The 16691-nt window shown below is 51.8% G+C and overlaps 1 protein-coding gene and 1 long non-coding RNA gene across 6 annotated transcripts in view; one reads left to right on the top strand and one right to left on the bottom strand.

The window, feature by feature from the left end:
• PLEKHM1 (pleckstrin homology and RUN domain containing M1) overlaps positions 1-16691 on the bottom strand; it is a 48098-nt gene that overhangs the window by 9687 nt on the left and 21720 nt on the right. For 4 of the 5 annotated variants that reach the window (XM_053892486.1, XM_053892488.1, XM_053892489.1 and 1 more), the window contains 3 exons: positions 9197-9467; positions 5545-6465; positions 3099-3244 (listed from right to left, as the gene is read on the bottom strand). In XM_053892486.1, coding sequence (XP_053748461.1) covers positions 3099-3244; positions 5545-6465; positions 9197-9467 — 1338 coding nt within the window. The remainder of the gene's footprint in view (positions 1-3098; positions 3245-5544; positions 6466-9196; positions 9468-16691) is intronic. The other variant, XM_053892487.1, reaches the window with a different exon arrangement.
• Positions 3244-10624, top strand: LOC128774188 (uncharacterized). Its single transcript, XR_008418639.1, has 3 exons — positions 3244-3704; positions 4435-4599; positions 9535-10624. It is a non-coding gene; the product is annotated as an uncharacterized LOC128774188 (long non-coding RNA).

Below are 16691 nucleotides of genomic sequence, written 5' to 3'. Positions count from 1 at the left end.
AGCCAGGGCTCCCCCAAGTCCCCGTGTGGAGGGGAGCGATCAATCCCAGCCTCTCCCACTGACAGGGTGTTACAGGTTCTACCCTCGGCCCTGACCCTAATGCCAAAGCCGGTTACTGAGCGCCTACTATTTGCCCGATGGTGGGCTGCGGATCTCAACCATATCCTTTCTTCAGGCTGATGACAATTCAATGGGGGAGGTGTCACCACCCCCATTTTACAGATGAGTAAATGGAGGATCAGAGAAGCTAAAGTGGCTTATCCAATCTACCTGCAGAAAGCAGAGCCCAGGTCTAAACTGAGGTGTTGTCTCTGCACCACTTGGCTGCCTCATTAACAAGAAGCTTCTCTCCCCTTCAGTCTCCTCCTTGGTGTAATAAGAAGGCCGGAGGACCTGAGATGGTCTCCACCATCAACTACCATGCAGTGGTTAGGAGTCGGGCTTTCAAGTCAGAATCGAATTCGAATCCTGGCTCTACCACTGCCTACCAGTAGGACCTTGTGACACTTATTCAGGACCTCTGTGACTCAGTTTCCTTGTCTATAAAGTGGGGAAAAGAAAAGCATCTCTTACGGAATTATTTTGAGTTTAGGTTAAAATAATAATAATAATAATGCAGGGGCGCCTGGGTGGCTCAGTCGGTTAAGCGTCCAACTTCGGCTCAGGTCATGCTCTCCAGGTTCGTGAGCTCGAGCCCTGCGTTGGGCTTTGTGCTGACAGCTCGGAGCCTGGAGTCTGTTTCAGATTCTGTGTCTCCCTCTCTCCCAGTCCCTCCCCCCTTTGTGTGTGTTCTCTCTCTCTCTCTCTCAAAAATAAAGAGATAAACTTAAAAAATGTTAAAAAATTAAAACAATAATAATGTAAGCTCCTGGCACCTAGCATATCCTCAGTAATGGGAGCTGCCTTCAGACCCTGAGTGCCTGCGCAGCCCGGCTGTCCCCCGAAGCGTTAGGAATGTACCAGGGCCCTCAGGAGACTGTCACACTGGGGGCTTGGGAGCCTCTGGCCCCGTCACCCAGCCCCACTGCTATCTCTTGCCTCCCGCAGCAATAGACAACTCCTCTTCCCACTTCCTAGGGCCCTGAGGTGACAGCCCCCGAGCCAACAAGCAGCCCAGCAGCAAAGCCCTGGTGGCTGCTCAGACTGCTCTTCTCTGTCCTGGCCCAGCCCTTCCCATGACAGCTTTAGGCCTTGGGCGAGGCTCAGATGAAATAATACACAGGAATGTGTGCTGAAAGCTGCCAAGTGCTGCGGACGGACGGACGGACGGGCAGGAGCTTCCTGCTCCCCAGGGACTGCTCTTGTCCTGTGGGCTTGCCGGAGACAGTCAAGAGAGCAGCCCCAGTCCCGGGCTGACGTCCTGCCAAGTGCCAGCCAGGCCTCGCACAAGTGGGTCAGCCGGTGGTAACAGCGAACAATAAGGCCCTTAACCCGTGAGCCAGCCACTTTGTATTTCGAATTTTCCCATTCTTGTGTAGGCCAGGGATCTTTGAGAGAGCAAGAATGAGCGCTGGGTATTTCCTGATCTCAGCTATGCCGAGAAAAGTACCGTAATTTTCTAGCTGGGAAAAGGAAGTGGCACAAGGATTACAGCAATGAATGGGAAGATGGCTTAACAAGTGTCCGGATGTTGGGGCGCCTGGGTGGCTCAGTGGGTTAAGCGTCTGACTTCGGCTCAGGTCATGATCTTACGGTTCACGGGTTTGAGCCCCATGTCGGGCTCTGTGCTGACAGCTCAGAGTCTAGAGCCTGCTTCGGATTCTGTGTCTTCCCCTCTCTCTGCTTCTCCCCAACTCGTGCTCTCTCTCTCTCTCTCTTTCTCTCAAAAATAAATAAATGCAAAAAAAAAAAAAAAAAAAAAAAGTTGTCCGGATGTTGTAAATAGCAAGTGTGTTTTATGGCCAAAGAATTATTTGCATCTGTGGCGGTTCTGAGGTTTAATATTCTATATGCAGTTAGTTAAATACTTACCACTGAGGGCAGGAGTGAGGACAAGGTAACCAACAAAAAGCCAAAGTGAAGCTAATGTCCTTGGGGTTCCGGTCCCCAGCAAGGTGGAGGCTGGGGTGGCACGGAATCTGAGTCATGTTCCCTGTGCTCTGACGACACATCCACATGTCAAGACTGCATGGCCAATAGGCCTGGGTCTTGAGAAACAAATAGCTTCTTCTTTGTGCTTCTGTGTCTGTCTTAAGCAGAAATCTGTGCCTTTGGGAGAAAGCCAAGTTTGTGCTCCTCCAGGCAAGCTCTGACCAAGTGAATGAGGGGCTGAAGGTGTGGCAGGCCTCAGGAGAAAGAAAGGGCACTGATGTGAGGCTCTAAGAGACTGGCGGGTGCCATCTCCTGTAATGTCCTCTGAGGCAGATACTTATTAATCCTTCTTTATAGATGAGGAAACTGAAGTTAAATAATTTGCTAATGGTAACATAGCTAGGTAAGTGGGTAAGCTCAGGTGGAGAAGAGGAAAAGAAAGATCTTAGAATACATCTTATTCAAAAGCATTTGGTGAACATAAAAAAGTACTCAAGACTAAATCATACTAAATGGTACCAAGTGGACAGAGCCTGCTATAAATCAGTATGAGTCCAGAATGATCCCGACTTTACAAATGTATGTAAACAAATATACAGAAAAGGCTGACTGCCCCAAGGGGAAGTACAGCCAGTTGGCCAGCCCACCAACCCATCCACCCATCTATCTATTCACAACTATCTACCCACCCATCCCCCATCCATCTAGAAATATAATCTATCCTAACTATCTTTCCTTATCTATTCTTCCTCTCCCTCTCTTTCTCTCTCTCTAGTTGCTGGTGCCTTAAACACTTTTGTCCGTGGCCATGGGAGCTGCAGAGAACCACCCTCAGGCCTCCACCTGAGGAACGAGGCAGGCACTGACAGAGTTCTGCCCAGGGGCTACAGACCAGCAGCACAGTTTTTTCTTGGTTGGCCCTCCCACCATCATGGGGCCTGAACCAGTGACCCTAAATTCCCTAGAGCCAAACTCCTCCACACAAAGAGCAGCAACAAAGGGGAGCGACCATTCCTTTGTCACTCCTCAGCCCTGTGTGGCCACGACTGGTTGGGCCCAAGGCTTACCGGGCGCTTGGTGAGGTCCCAGTTGTGGATGATCCTGGCCGGAATCACCGAGGCATCGTCTTGGTGGCAGATGTCGCAGTAATAGAGGCCAGAGAAGGCACAAAGCTTGGGTCGTACAAACGAGAAGCCAATCTGCCGGGAGCAGCCTGGGGAGAGGGACGGCAGGAGAGTGAGCAGTGGCGGGGCCAGAGTCTGGGGACAACGCAGAAGCTCCTAGGCAGAAGGACCTGCTATTTAAGGAAGGGGCAGACATAAAAGGAGGACACAAAGATCAAACAACCGTCACTCACATGCCCACCGCTGAGAAACAACCCCATTACTTAGTCTTTACGACAAAACACTGTTAACAATTATTGCTGTCATTTTGCAGCCGAAGCAGTCGGTGCACAGAGAGGTCCGGAGACCTGCCCAGTCACAGGACGATTAAGTGGCAGAGCCGGTAATCGGATTTGGGTTGGGTTGGTGTTAGAGCCCACATCCTCTTCTACCTAGCTGCCTGTGTTCAATGTTCCCACTGCTTGCTCACCAATGCCAACCTCCCGTAGGCCCACCCCTCCACTGGGGCCCAGAAACGGAAGCAACCAAGTCAGCGCCTCAGCAAGCAGGGTAGGAGCTGGGGACATGGGGCCGGCCGACAGGCAGAGAGTAGGTGGGGAGGCCAACCGGAGGCAGGACCGTCTGGACGCTGCCTGGGCCAGCTTGGAGTCAGAGAGGCCGGACATCTCAAGACAGTGGTGCAGGGTCCGGCTTCAGCTCCTCTGCTGGAGGTCCCTCCACAGCGGCGGGCAGTGAGAGTCAGAGTGGGGCTCAGATCCTGAGCACATGCCTGCCTCCCACAGGGCCAGGGGAAAGAGGCCCTCTGGCCTTGGGACTAGAAGGGCTGGCTCTTCTGCCTAATAGCTGCCTCATCCTAACCTTCGCCGAGGTTTTACGAGGTTCCATTTCAGTATCTATAAAATTCAGCTGCTCCTTGCTCTCCTGTGGGGGTGATGACCAAGTTTAAATGAGATGAGGCTTTGAAAGTGCCCCGTGAACCATGCAATACAGCCAGATGCCGGCGGTGGGCATCCACCCGGCCACAAAGCCACGCCTGCAGCAGGAAGGAAGCCCAAGCCCCCAGATTCAGTCTCGGCCTGAGGGCTGGCAGGTGAGAGGCACAGTGAGAGCCGCCCCCTGCCAGCATTCACACCCACTGGGGGACCCTCCTCACCAGCCCTGGGGGGCCTGGCCTCCTCCCCGAGCCCAACACCCACAGGCGGAAAGTGCAGAGCGTGAGTGTTAGGGGTTGGCGGGTGTGAGGAGGGAGCGAGCAGGGACTTGAAAATGTCTTCTGCAGGAAGAAAACCGCAGACCACTTCCTTCCGGATGCCCGAAGCAGACTCTCCCCTCTGGTCCCACAGGCTCCAGCCAACAGGATGGTCCTCAAACCACCTGCACCGCGTTTCCTGCTAGGGCACCCTGCGGCAGGGCAAGATCCTCACAGCCCCCTGGAGAACCGAAGGTGATGGAAACAGGGGTCTGGGTCCGGGAGAAGAGCTAAAAATGGAACGGGAGCCATGGAATATCTCACAGCCTTGAAAAGCAATGGGGTGGAGAGGCCCTGCAGGGACACGGCCAGAGCGAGGCTCTAGGACCGTCAAGGTCATCATCTGGCTCCACCACAGGACAGGTTATTGTTAGGACTAAATTAAATAATCCAAATAAAGCAGCTGGCCCGGTGGTCCCACACAGAAGAATCGGACTTGAGGACAGTAATGATACGGCAGATGGACTGACGTAGAATAATATCCACAATACACTCCTCGGTAGAACAAAACCAAGTTGCAGAACAATATATACAGCTGTGCTGGCCCGTACGGTGGCCACAAGCCACAGGCGCCCATTTCAATTTAAATACCTTTAAGTTAAACTGAAAATTTGGTTCCTTAGTCACACTAGCCACATTTGAAGTACTCAGGGGCCACAGGTGGCTTGTAGTTACCATATTAGACAGCACAGATCTAGGATATTTTCACCACCGGAGAATGTTCTATTGCACAGCATTCAGTAGGATGGGCCCATTTTTGTTAAGTGAAAAAGACTGTGTGCACTTGCGAAAGCATGCAGAAGTATCTGGAAGGGTGCCGTGCCCCTGCTCCAAAAGAATCCAATGATAGGGTGATATAATAATGAAGGGGGCGGAGAGCACAGCTCCCTGGATGGAGCTCCCTGAGCAGAGAGAGCAGCACCCGGCAGAGCTGTGCACCCACAGGTCCCAACCCTCGGCAGGGCTGCTGGCCTCGGTGGGTGCTGGGGAGGAGCAGAGGCTACGTCTGCTGCAACATCCCCGGGGTGGCATGGGGGCGCTCGTGGAGGGCCAGGAAAGGGCAGAGAGCCTAAATCGGGAGCCCCACCCGAGGCAGAGCGAGGCGGGCAGGCTGGGGGTGGCGGGACAGCAAGGGGGCACCTGCACAGAAGCAGCCCTGGGAGTCGAGGCCTTTCTCCGTGGGGATGGCCACGAGGTACCGCAGCAGGAAGCCGTTCTCCCGCGTGGCGAACTTCAGCACCTCCTGACAGTTTTCGTCCAGACTCCCGCCCAGTGTCACCGCCTCCTCGGCCGTCTCCAAGTAGGACGCCAGGACCTTGCGTACCAGATCCCTCCACAGGGCGGCCTCCTCAGCATTCCCGGCCTGCAGCTTCAGGACGGCCTTGGCCGTGATGATTTTGAAGAAGGATGGGCCCCCGAGGCTCGTGTCTGGCAGGATATCTCGGATGGTCTCAACTCCGTGGCTGTCACTTAACATTTTCTCGTTGTTTCTCACTCGGAAGCATTTCAGAGACTCCAAGGATAGGGAAAAAATATAGGGCATCCAGGTCCTGTCCGTGTACAGGTACAGAAGGGATTCTTTAATAGCGTCTGGCTCGGGAACTTGGGCAGAGGACCAACAGAACTGCGTGCCCTGGAGAGTCTCGGGCTCAGTGGGTGGGTCCGGGTGGGAGGGGAGGCCACCCTGGGGGGCGTCTGGGGGGTCCTCGGGCTGCTCCGGGTACTGGATGGTCACCCACTCATCCTCCTGCTGGGGCCGGCACTTCTGTAGGGCCTCCCGCACCCGGTCCAGCCAGTCCTCGGCTTCGTCCTGGGAGGAGGCCCGCAGGGCCAGCTTCCTGCCAGAGAAGACCAGCTCGAAGCGGCCGTCGCCGTGGGCTGGCCCCACGGCCTCGCAGCGCAGCAGGGAGCAGTTCTCCACGCAGGTGCGTTCCTCGGTGTTCAGGTAGAGGCGGAACTCCAGAGGGGAGAGCTCGCAGAAGAGTTCCTTCCAGATGCCCATCGCCCCCCGCCGCTCCACGGTGCCCAGCTTCATGAGACCCCGGAATGGGTTGGACAGTCCTGGGGGCAGAAAGAGGCACTTTAGACGGCGGGGCCAAGCCTCTACCTCCCGAGGCCCTGCAGCGGGTGGGGACAGGGGCTGCCGCAAGAACGCTTTAGGAGTGCCTTCATCCCATCCGCACCCTCAGCTGTTGACCTTGTTCCTGAATTTTACTGAGAAAAAAAAAAAAGGACTAAAAAAAATTACCTCCACAGAGCCCTCACTATGGCATCTGTACCCACACTCAGACTTCCCCCTTGTCACCGGGGATGAACTTCCGGCTCAGTCTGAGGCCAACTCCCCCGTCTGCACAGGGGACCCCTCCCCACCGCCCACTCAAGGACAGGGACGTCTCTCCAGCAGCCCCCCCCCCCCGCCCCCCCCACCGTGTCACTGCTTTCTCCCTTCCCTCCTGGCTCGTTCCCACCAGCACACAAACACACTGTTATTTCTGCCATCTTTAAAAATAGCTTTCTTGATGGCACTCACGTCTCTAATTACCACCCTGTTCCTCTGTCCCCTTTACAGAAAACCTCGAGGAGGTGTCACAACTGTCTCTGGTTCCCCTGCTCCCGTTCCATCTTGAATCTGCTCCAGTCAGGATTTTGTCCCCTCCTTCCACTGAAACGGCACTTGGGAAGCCCCATGCCCTCCTTGTCACCAAATCCCAAGGCTAATCCTTGGTGCCAATCTGGCCTGACCCATCAGTATCTCAGGACACAGCTGAGACCCTCCTTCCCTCATGAGACACTTCCCTCACACGGCTGCTGAGGTGCCACTCTGGGTACTCCTCTGCCACGACGGGCCACTCTTCTGTCCCCCGGGCTCACTCCTCCGCCTCTCCCTGACATGTCCACATTGGAGCACCCCAGAGCTCAGTCCTGGGTCCCCTTCTCCATTGACACCCGCCTCCTACCTGATCGTGCCTACGCTCAGGGCTTTATGCCAACAACTCCCCAGCGTTTATCTCCAGCCTGAACCTCGCCCTTGAACTTCAGGTTCAGATCTCCGCCTGCGCCATGTACGGCTGATATCTAATAGGCATCTCAAAATTGACATGCCCGAAAATCAATTCCTGCCCCTCCCACTGCAAACCAGCTTTCCTCCCAACATCCCTCATCTCATAAATGGCAAACTGCATCCTTCGAGCTGCTTGGGCTAAAAACCTTTCCTTTCTGTCACACACATACACACGCAGCCCATCAGCGAATCCTGCTGGCACATCCGGAACCCTCTGCTTCTCACCACCTCGACCACTACCACACGGGCTCCGACGGCTGTCACCCCTGGCCTGGCTTATGGCAAGAGCCTGACTGGTCTCTCTCCCCTGAGGTCATTCAACATACGAGACAGGATGACTCCCCATTTAAAGGAAGTCAGATCACGTCCCTTTGCCCCAAACCCTGTAATGACTGCCATCTCCCTCGGAGGGAAAGCTAACGTCCCTTCTGTGGCCCGCGAGGCCCTCCGTCACTCCGCCCTCATCTCTAACCACCCCCTTCCCATCTCCTTGGTTTCCTGGGCACGTGCCCATGGCAGGATCTTTGCATCTGTTCCCCTGCTTGAGCCACACAGGTCGGCCCTTGCCTTCCTGCCTCTCTCCCTGCACATCTCCTCAAATGTCACCTTATCTGTGAGGGCTTCCTTGGCCACCCATATGAAATAGTATGCTCCCCCCCCATGGCACTCCCCAAGTTCTCCATAGCAATTATTATCACCAGTCCATACAATACATTTACTTGTTAATTCCCTTCTTCCCTGCCTCTTGCACTAGGATATAAGAAGTCTGTGAAGACAGGGACGTTGCTTTGCTTCCTGCTGTGTCCCCAGCACCCAGAACAGCCTGGCACAGCACAGATACTTAATAAATACCCGCTGAATGAGCGTGTGCCTGGACACCACACACCCCTCTATGCTCCCTGTTTCCTAGGGCTCTGTCAGCAACTGGGGGGTCCAAAGGACACACAGTTCTCTCTCCCGCAGCCTGAACTAGCCTTGGAGATTTCAAATAATTGTATAGGGTCTTCCTACCCTTCAGGGAACCTGACGGCCTAGGCATGAGGCACACTTTCTCTGGCATGGTTATATGGACTACAAGAAAAATCTAAAAGAAGCCAGTGTGGAGACCAGGGCTCTCCTAAGCTAGGCACCTGGCCGGAATCGTCTGCTGGGTCATGGCAAACAGAAAATGAAGTGAGAAAGAGACCGGCTCCAGGGCAGACTTTTCTGTTTGTGGGGGTTGTAGAGAAATTCGGTTATGGTTACCGAATGCTTTTTAGAATTGCACAGGGTGTGGAACTCGAGCTGGCCTCATTGTAAACAGCGCACAGAGGACAGCTAACAGATGGCAGAGCTGATACACCCCCACCAGAGCTGTTAAACAAACCATCGAAGACAGAGGTCTCGGGAAGGGGCACTGAAATGCCTTCCGGAGGCAGGGTTTGCTCTGAGCTACAGGCAGAACCCAGAGTCGTGCATAATCACATGACTTCGGGGGGAAAGTTTCAGTATTTCAATATATGAAACAGGTTTGGGGGCATGATACTGTGGAGCTCTTATGAGAAAATATAGCACTTTTCCTGAAATGCTTCCCTGAATTAGTCAGCAAGGGTGTTCCTGATTACATTTTGGGAAGAGGTTTTGCTCGTGAGAACACACTACCCAACCGGTAATGGAAAAGAGGGCTCTGGCACTGCTCTCCGAAAGGCACTGTCCCCGCGGCAAGGTCACTGGAACCCTGCGGTCACCTACCCATCTGCCTGCGGTGCACCACCCTGAAGTTCTGGTGCTCCTGGGCCGCCGCTGCCCTGCTTGGCCGGCCTCCTGGGGAAGGCACGCAGGCTTGGTCTAAGGCCCCCGTGGAGTGGCTTTTCCTTGGCCCCTGAGAAAAATGCCGGAGGACCCCAGACTGGGACTCCGGAGTCCCTCCGGAAGAAGCCACGGAGGGTTCTGAAGGGCTCTCTGCGGGCGGCTCCTGGGGAGGCCGGTAGAAGTCATCCTCTGAAATCCAGCTCCTGCTCTTCTAGTGGGAAGGGAGGGAAGACATAGGTGGTGTTTGAAGGTTTTTGTGTGTTTGTTTTGTTTTACAGACATCTTGATGGAGACACAATTCACCGATCATCAAAGGAACCCATTTAGAGCGCACGACTGAATAGTTTCAGTGTATTCACGGAGTTGTGCAACCAGCACCACGAAGTTCAGGACATTTTCATTCCTCCAGAAAGAAACCCCGTGCTCGGGAGCGGTCAGTTCCCATTTCCCCTCAACCGCTCCAGTTCTAGGCCACCACTAATGTACTTTCTGTTTCTAGAGATCTGTCCATTCTGTTTACATAAACAGAGTCTTCATTTATGGTTTGTCTTTTTATTCATTTGTATGTATATTTATTTATTTCGGGGTGTGTGTGGGGGAGACAGCATGAGCAGGGGAGGGGGACAGACAGGCAGAGAAAGAGAGAGACAGAATCCTAAGCAGGCTCGACACTCAGTGTGGAGCCTGACGTGGGGCTCAATCTCACGAACCTGGGATCACGACCGGAGCCAAAATCAAGAGTTGAACGCTAAACTGAGCCACCAAGGTGCCCCAATATAAAAGGAATCTTATAAATGTGGTCTTTGTGTCTGCCTTCTCTCTGAACATCAGGTTTTCTAGGTCCATCCATGTTGTAGCAGGCATCAGTATTTATTACTAACTAGTATTGCAAGGTATGGATGTAGCATATTTGGTCTGTCCGCTCATCAGCTGATGGGCATCTGGGTTGTTTCTGCTTTGGGGCAATTATGAATAATGCTGCCATGAACATTCACGTAACCATTTCTGTGTGGATGTATGTTTTCTGTTCCCTTGGGTACACGTCTGTGAGTGCAACTGATGGGCCATTCGGTAACTATGCCTAACTTTCTGAGGAATTTCCAAACTCTTTCCCTAAGTGACTACACCATTTTACATTCCCACCACATATGGGGATTCCAATTTCTCCACATCCTTTCCGACGTTTTTATTATCTGTTTGATTATAGCCATCCTCACGTGTGTGAAGTACCGTCTTGTGGTTTAGGTGTGCAATTTCCCCAGTGTCTAAGGACAATGACACCAAGCATCTTTTCATGTGCTCAGTGGACATCAGTAGATCTTCTTTGGAGAAATGTCTATTCGAATTCTTTGCCTATTAAAAAAAATTTTTTAATGTTTATTTATTTTTGAGAGAGACAGCGAGCGAGTGGGGGGGGGGGGCAGAGAGAGAGAGAGAGAGGGAGACACAGAATCCGAAGCAGGCTCCGGGCTCTGAGCTGTCAGCACAGAGCCCGACGTGGGGCTCAAATTCACGAACCATGATCTGAACCGAAGTCGGAGGCTTCACCGACTGAGCCACCCCACCCAGGCTCCCCTAAGTCTCCCAATGATTTTGAGTTAATTCTTGTGTATGGTGTGAGGAAGGGGTCTACCTTAATTTTGTCGCAGGTGGACATCCCATCATCCCGGCACCAGTTATTGAAGGACTACAGTTTGTCAGCCCTGCTTATAGGGTTTGAGATGAGGGAGGCATGGGTGAGCAGGACCCAGGACCCCTTCTGTTGCTGTCTGAGACTGAAGCTGCTCACCAGTGGGACAAGTGGGGTGGGTCTGGGGTCACAGAATTGTGGGAAGGGATTTTAGCTTCCCGCCTCCCCCATTTCAAGCGCTCCCTGCCTTTCTGTGCCTAAGCATGGATGAGCAGAGGCAAGAAGAAAGCTGGCTGGACTGCCCTAAGTGGCTGTCTACACAGAGGAAGTGACTCACACGAGAGGTGGGTCCAGCCCAGCTATTTTGTTAAGTGTCACCAACCTCACCCTGAAGTTGCTATTTCCACCCCCTAAATGAGACTGCCCTCTCTGCTCCCGTAGACGCGGAAGGGGAGTAAGGCTGAGGCTGCCCTAGAGGGATTGGTTTGGACAGTTTAATCCATTCAGATGCTTTATGGCACCTTAAGCCAAGAGTGGAGAACTCTGAGTCGGGAGTATCGGGGCCTCAGAGCTGGGCTCCAGGGCTCCCTCTGAAAACCCTCGGAATTAGCAGGTGCTTCCTTCAGTCAGTGACAGGACAATGTGTCAATCAGGGTGGCTACTTGGGAAGCATTTGCAACACAAGATTCTGAACAAAGCCTGCCTGGGCCATAGAGACCCAGGGGAGCTCCCCGAGGAAAATGGGCAGGAGCCCCACAGAGCCTGGCGCACACACCTGGGAAGTCCTGCGGCCTCCCAGCTCACTATTCCTTAAGACTCAGCTCAGGGGCCGTCCATCACCTCCTCTGGGAAGCTTTCCTGACTATTCCCCAGCCTACACTCCTCCCGCTGCCTAGCTGGGTCAGGGACTCCTCGGGGCTCCCACGGCATTCTTTGCCCACCCCACCCGGCACCTACCAAGCTGTATGCAATGGCCGCTCTTCTTTCTGCCTGGCACAGAGTTATCACAGATGAGGGAATAATTCTCGAGTATCAAACGTCTTTGGCATAAAATAACAAGGCTGGGGCAAGGGGACTGGAAGGAAGGAGACAAATGTGAATTGTGAGGTGATATATGTTCACTGGTGAGGGCTTCTCTCTCCGAGGAGGCGAGGGAGACTACCGGGAAATGTTCAGACACGGTCCAGCGGCCACAGGTCAGCCCCCAGGAAATGACACTCCAGGAAAAATCTTTTGTTCTCTTAGACAACAGACAAAACCAGTGGGAACACTGGGTCCTTGCAGCTTCTGCACACAGGCCTGGATGGAGCTCTGTAGCTGTGCCCCAGCCAGGGCCCCCGGTCACAAAGCGGGGTGTGAGGGGGGGAGCACCCCACTGTTCCCCCTCCCCCTTCCTACCACCTACCTTCCTACCTTCTGCTCATTCAAGCCCCCACAACTGGCCAGTTCCCTGCCGCTCTAACAGTGGAGGAAACCGCCACAGACCACGGGTCTAAGCCATGGCAGCACCTGCCACGAGGGGCCCGAGACAGAGGAATGCCACTTTCACTGGATGAAGTCTTAGAATCCAGACTGTCCTCTGGAGTGCAACTGAGAAATCCGTTCACAGCCTCCCGGAGTCCACAAATAGAAGTCCCCTTAGCTCCCCCAGTCCCGGCCCCTTTCCTTCCTGGCACTTGTCACCAGTGTAATTATGATGTGGGTAATGACTTGCCTGATCCAGTGTCTGTCCCCAAGGAGCAGGGCCCTTGTCCGTCCTGTTCCATCACCGTACCCAGTATGGTGCTTGGCCCAGAGCAGGGCCTCTGCGGTGAATGAATTTAAAATAATGTTTTTTGTTTCTTTTTTAAAGAAAGACCGAATGGCTCTCATGGTTATACGACTTGACAGTCAGAACCCTCTACCCACCCCCCACCCCCACCCCACGCCAACAAAGTGTCAAATAAATGGCAGTGACTAAGTGACAGAAGCACAGGAAAATGAGACTCACAGGGGTGACACACGGGGTGGAGCCGGGGGTCCACCAGGTGGGCTGCACGGGAGTGCCCAGCGACTATCTACTTAGTGGAGGGATGAGTGGGTCCTGTGGGCTCTCAGCAACCTGAGTCCCCTGAGGCCTGCGGGGAGGCGGAGCCCGCCCTGGTCAGACCCACCAGCCCAGCCCATGCATTTGGCGGCCTACTTCTCAGCGTAAACTCCCACGCTGGCATCTCGAGAGTCTCTGAGAGTTCGAGAACCATTAATTACGCCTGCACTCACCCAGGTACGGTGTGCAGAGCTGACCTTACAGAAGGGAACAGACATGCTCTTCCGTATCACGGAGCCGATATTCGAGTCCAGAGGCAGGAATTCAAGTGAAGCAGGCAAATGGGAAAGGGAGTCACTGGGGACTGTGCTTTTGGGACAGGGTGCTGGGGGAAGGCGGAGACAAGGGTGAGGAAAAGGGGCGAGCTGGGAAAGGGTCCGGGCAGATGGAATGGCAAATGGAAAAGCCTGGGGCTGAAAGGAGCCTGCGGTGGCAGAAGCTGCCGGAGGCCAGAGGAGCAACGCCCGGTGAGCCGAGGAGCTTGGGTGACAAGTTAAGCTGCCCTGTCCCATCAGCTCTGGGACCCTGGCAAGACAGGATGTCGGAGCTGAGACACAACACGAGTCAGGTCTTGGACGGGAGTGAACTCAGCTTGGTCAACGCCACTCTGTGGCATCCTGCTAGGGCGCGCAGCCCCAGACCCTAGGGGTAGCCCCCTGCTTCCAGCTCAAGCCGGGGGCTGTGGAGTCGTTCTTCTTTACCCTTCAGGGTGTTGACAGCTGTCGGCTCAAAACCTTCAGAGTCCTCTGACATTCTGGGCCCTGAAGACTCTTCAGGATAGTAAAAAATGGAGACTGTGACCCTCACTTATACAGCTACATGGCTTATACAGTCACATTCAGTCAGTGGTGCTAGTCAGTCCGCTATCTGTATGGACAAAACATGACTTTTGACTCTTACCTCACACCATACACAAAACTCAATCCCAAGTGGATCATAAATCTAATTGCAAAAGGTAAAACAACAAAGCTTCTAGATGAAAATACAGGGGTCTTCACAGCTTTGGGTAGAGATCTTAAAAATAGACACAAAATACATAAACCACAAACAGAGAGGCCAATAAATTGAAGAGCATTAAAACCAAGAATTTCCGCTCCACGAAAAATACCATTAAGAGATTTAAAACACAAGCCATAGGGGCACCTGGGTGGCTCAATCAGTTAAGCATCCAACTCTTGATTTTGGCTCAGGTCATGATCTCACAGTTTGTGAGTTCAAGCCCCAAGTCAGGCTTTGCACTGACAGTGTGGAGACTGCTTGGGATTCTCTCTCTTTCCCTCTCTTTTTCTTTTGCTTTTTAATGTTTATTTATTTTTGAGAGAGAGAGAGAGACAGTGCAAGTGGGCAAGGGGCAGAGAGAGAGAGATGGAGACACGCAATCCAAAGCAGGCTCCAGGCTCCAAGCTGTCAGTACAGAGCCCAACGCAGGGCTCGAACTCGTGAACCGCGAGATCATGACCTGAGCTTAGCCGACTGAGCCACCCAGGCATTCCTCTCTCCCTCTTTTTCTGCACGCGCATGAGCGTACACACTCTCTCTCAAAATAAATAAATAAACGTTAAAAAAACAGGCAAGCCATAGACTTGAAGAAACGTTTGCTATATGTATATGCGACATATTTTTTTCTCTAATAAAAGACATATCCATAATATGTAAAGAGCCTCTACCAATGAATCAGGAAATACACACAACTCAATTTAAGAATGAAGCAATGACTTAGAGACTTCCAAAAGCCAATAAGCAAAAGAAAAGGTATCAAGACCGTTAGTCATCAGGGAAATGCAAATTAAAACCACAGTGAGGTCCCACTACACACCTATTAGAGTGGCTGAAATGAAAAAGACTGATGACCCCACTGGCTAGGATAAAGAGCAATGAAAATGCTCACATATTGCTAATGTGAGTACAAGTCAGTGCAAACACTGTTAGAAAACTGCTTGGCAGTAGGCACTAAAGGTAAACATATGCCTTCCCAATGACTGGGCAATTCCGCTCCTAGATATATACCCCCAGAAAAGAGTGCAGAGGGGTTCACCGAAATACAAATGTAAGAATGTTCACATCAGCTTTCATCATAATAGCCCAAACCTGGAAACAACCCAAATGTCTGTTAGCAGGAGAATGGATAGATGCACTGTGATATATTCTTACAATGGAATGCTACAGAACAATGGAAAAGAACAAACTATAGCCTCATGCTATATGCACAAGTGAACCACACAGACATAATGCTCAGTGAAAGAAGCAAAAGGGTATACGTTGTACAGTTCCTTTCATACGAATGAAGTTGAACAATAGGAAAAATTAATCTACGGTGCTAGAAGTCAGAATAGAGGCTTCCTTTAGAGGGGAACAATGGGACAAGGCATGAGAGAGCCTTCTGGTGGGCTGGAAATGTTCTATGTTTCCATCTGGAGGATGGTCATAGAGGGTACATCGTATATAATTACTCACTGAGATGTGTACTAACGATCACTTTACAGCATTCCTCGAAAACGTTCTAAAGGGGGAAATAATAGTGTTTTTTTCTGGTAAATTTTTAAAAATCTTTATTTTTGAGAGAGAGAGAGAGAGAGAGCGCGCGCAGGGGAGGGGCAGACAGAAAGGGAGACACAAGAATCGGAAGCAGGCTCCAGGCTCCGAGCTGTCAGCACAGAGCCCGACGCGGGGCTCGAACTCATGAACCACAGATCACGACCTGAGCTGAAGTCGGACGCTTAACCGACTGAGCCACCCAGGTGCCCGGAAATAATAGTCTTTTGAACAAATGGTGCTGGTACCACTGTACATCAATATGCAAAAGAATCGAGCTGGACCTCATCCTCATACCATATACAAAAGTCAACTCAAAATGGATCATAGATCTCAATGTAAGAGCTAAAACTATAAAATTTTTAGAAGGACACATAAATCTTTGTGACCTTGGGCTAGGAAATGGGTATAGACAGGACACCAAAAGCACAAATGGCAAAAGAAAAAAATAGGATTGGACTCTATCAACATTGAAAACATTTATGCTGTAAATGTTACCACCAAGAAAGTGAAACGACAACTCACAGGATGGGAGGAAATAGTTGCTAATTATGTATTTAATAAGGGTATACAATCCAGAATATATAAAGAACTATTATAATTCAATAATAAAAAGACAAATAATCCCATTTTAAAATGGGCCAAGGGGTGCCTGGGTAGCTCAGTGGGTTAAGCATCTGACTCTTGGTTTTGGCTCAGGTTGTGACCTCACGTTTTGTGAGTTCAAGCCCTGCATCGGGCTCTGTGCTAGCGGCAAGGAGCCTGCTTGGGACTCTCTCTCCTTCTCTCTCTGCCCCTCCCCTACTCAGGCACGCACTCCCACAAAATAAATAAGTGAAAAATAAACAAAATAAAATAAAAATGGGCCAAGGTTCTGAAAAGACATTTCTCCAAAGTAGATCTACAAGTGGCCAAAAGTCACACAAAAAAGATGATGCTTGACATCATTAGTCATTAAAGAAACGCAAATCAAAACCATAAGTAGATACTGCTCGTGCCCTTGGCTAGCTATAATGACAATTTTTAAAAAGACAGTAAGGACTGTTGGTGAGGATGGAATACATTGCTGGTGGGAATATAAAATGGGGCCGCTGCTTTGGAAAACAGTTTGGTAGTTCCTCAGAAGGTTAAATATAGAGTTACCATGTGACCCAGAGATCTTGCTGCTGGGTATACATCCAAGGCAA

This window comes from Panthera pardus, unplaced genomic scaffold (assembly GCF_024362965.1).
Source record: "Panthera pardus isolate Hobbes unplaced genomic scaffold, ASM2436296v1 HiC_scaffold_3, whole genome shotgun sequence".
NCBI classification, from domain to species: Eukaryota; Metazoa; Chordata; class Mammalia; order Carnivora; family Felidae; genus Panthera; species Panthera pardus.
Note: the sequence above shows the minus strand (reverse complement) of the source record. Positions and strands in the feature narration are given on the sequence as shown.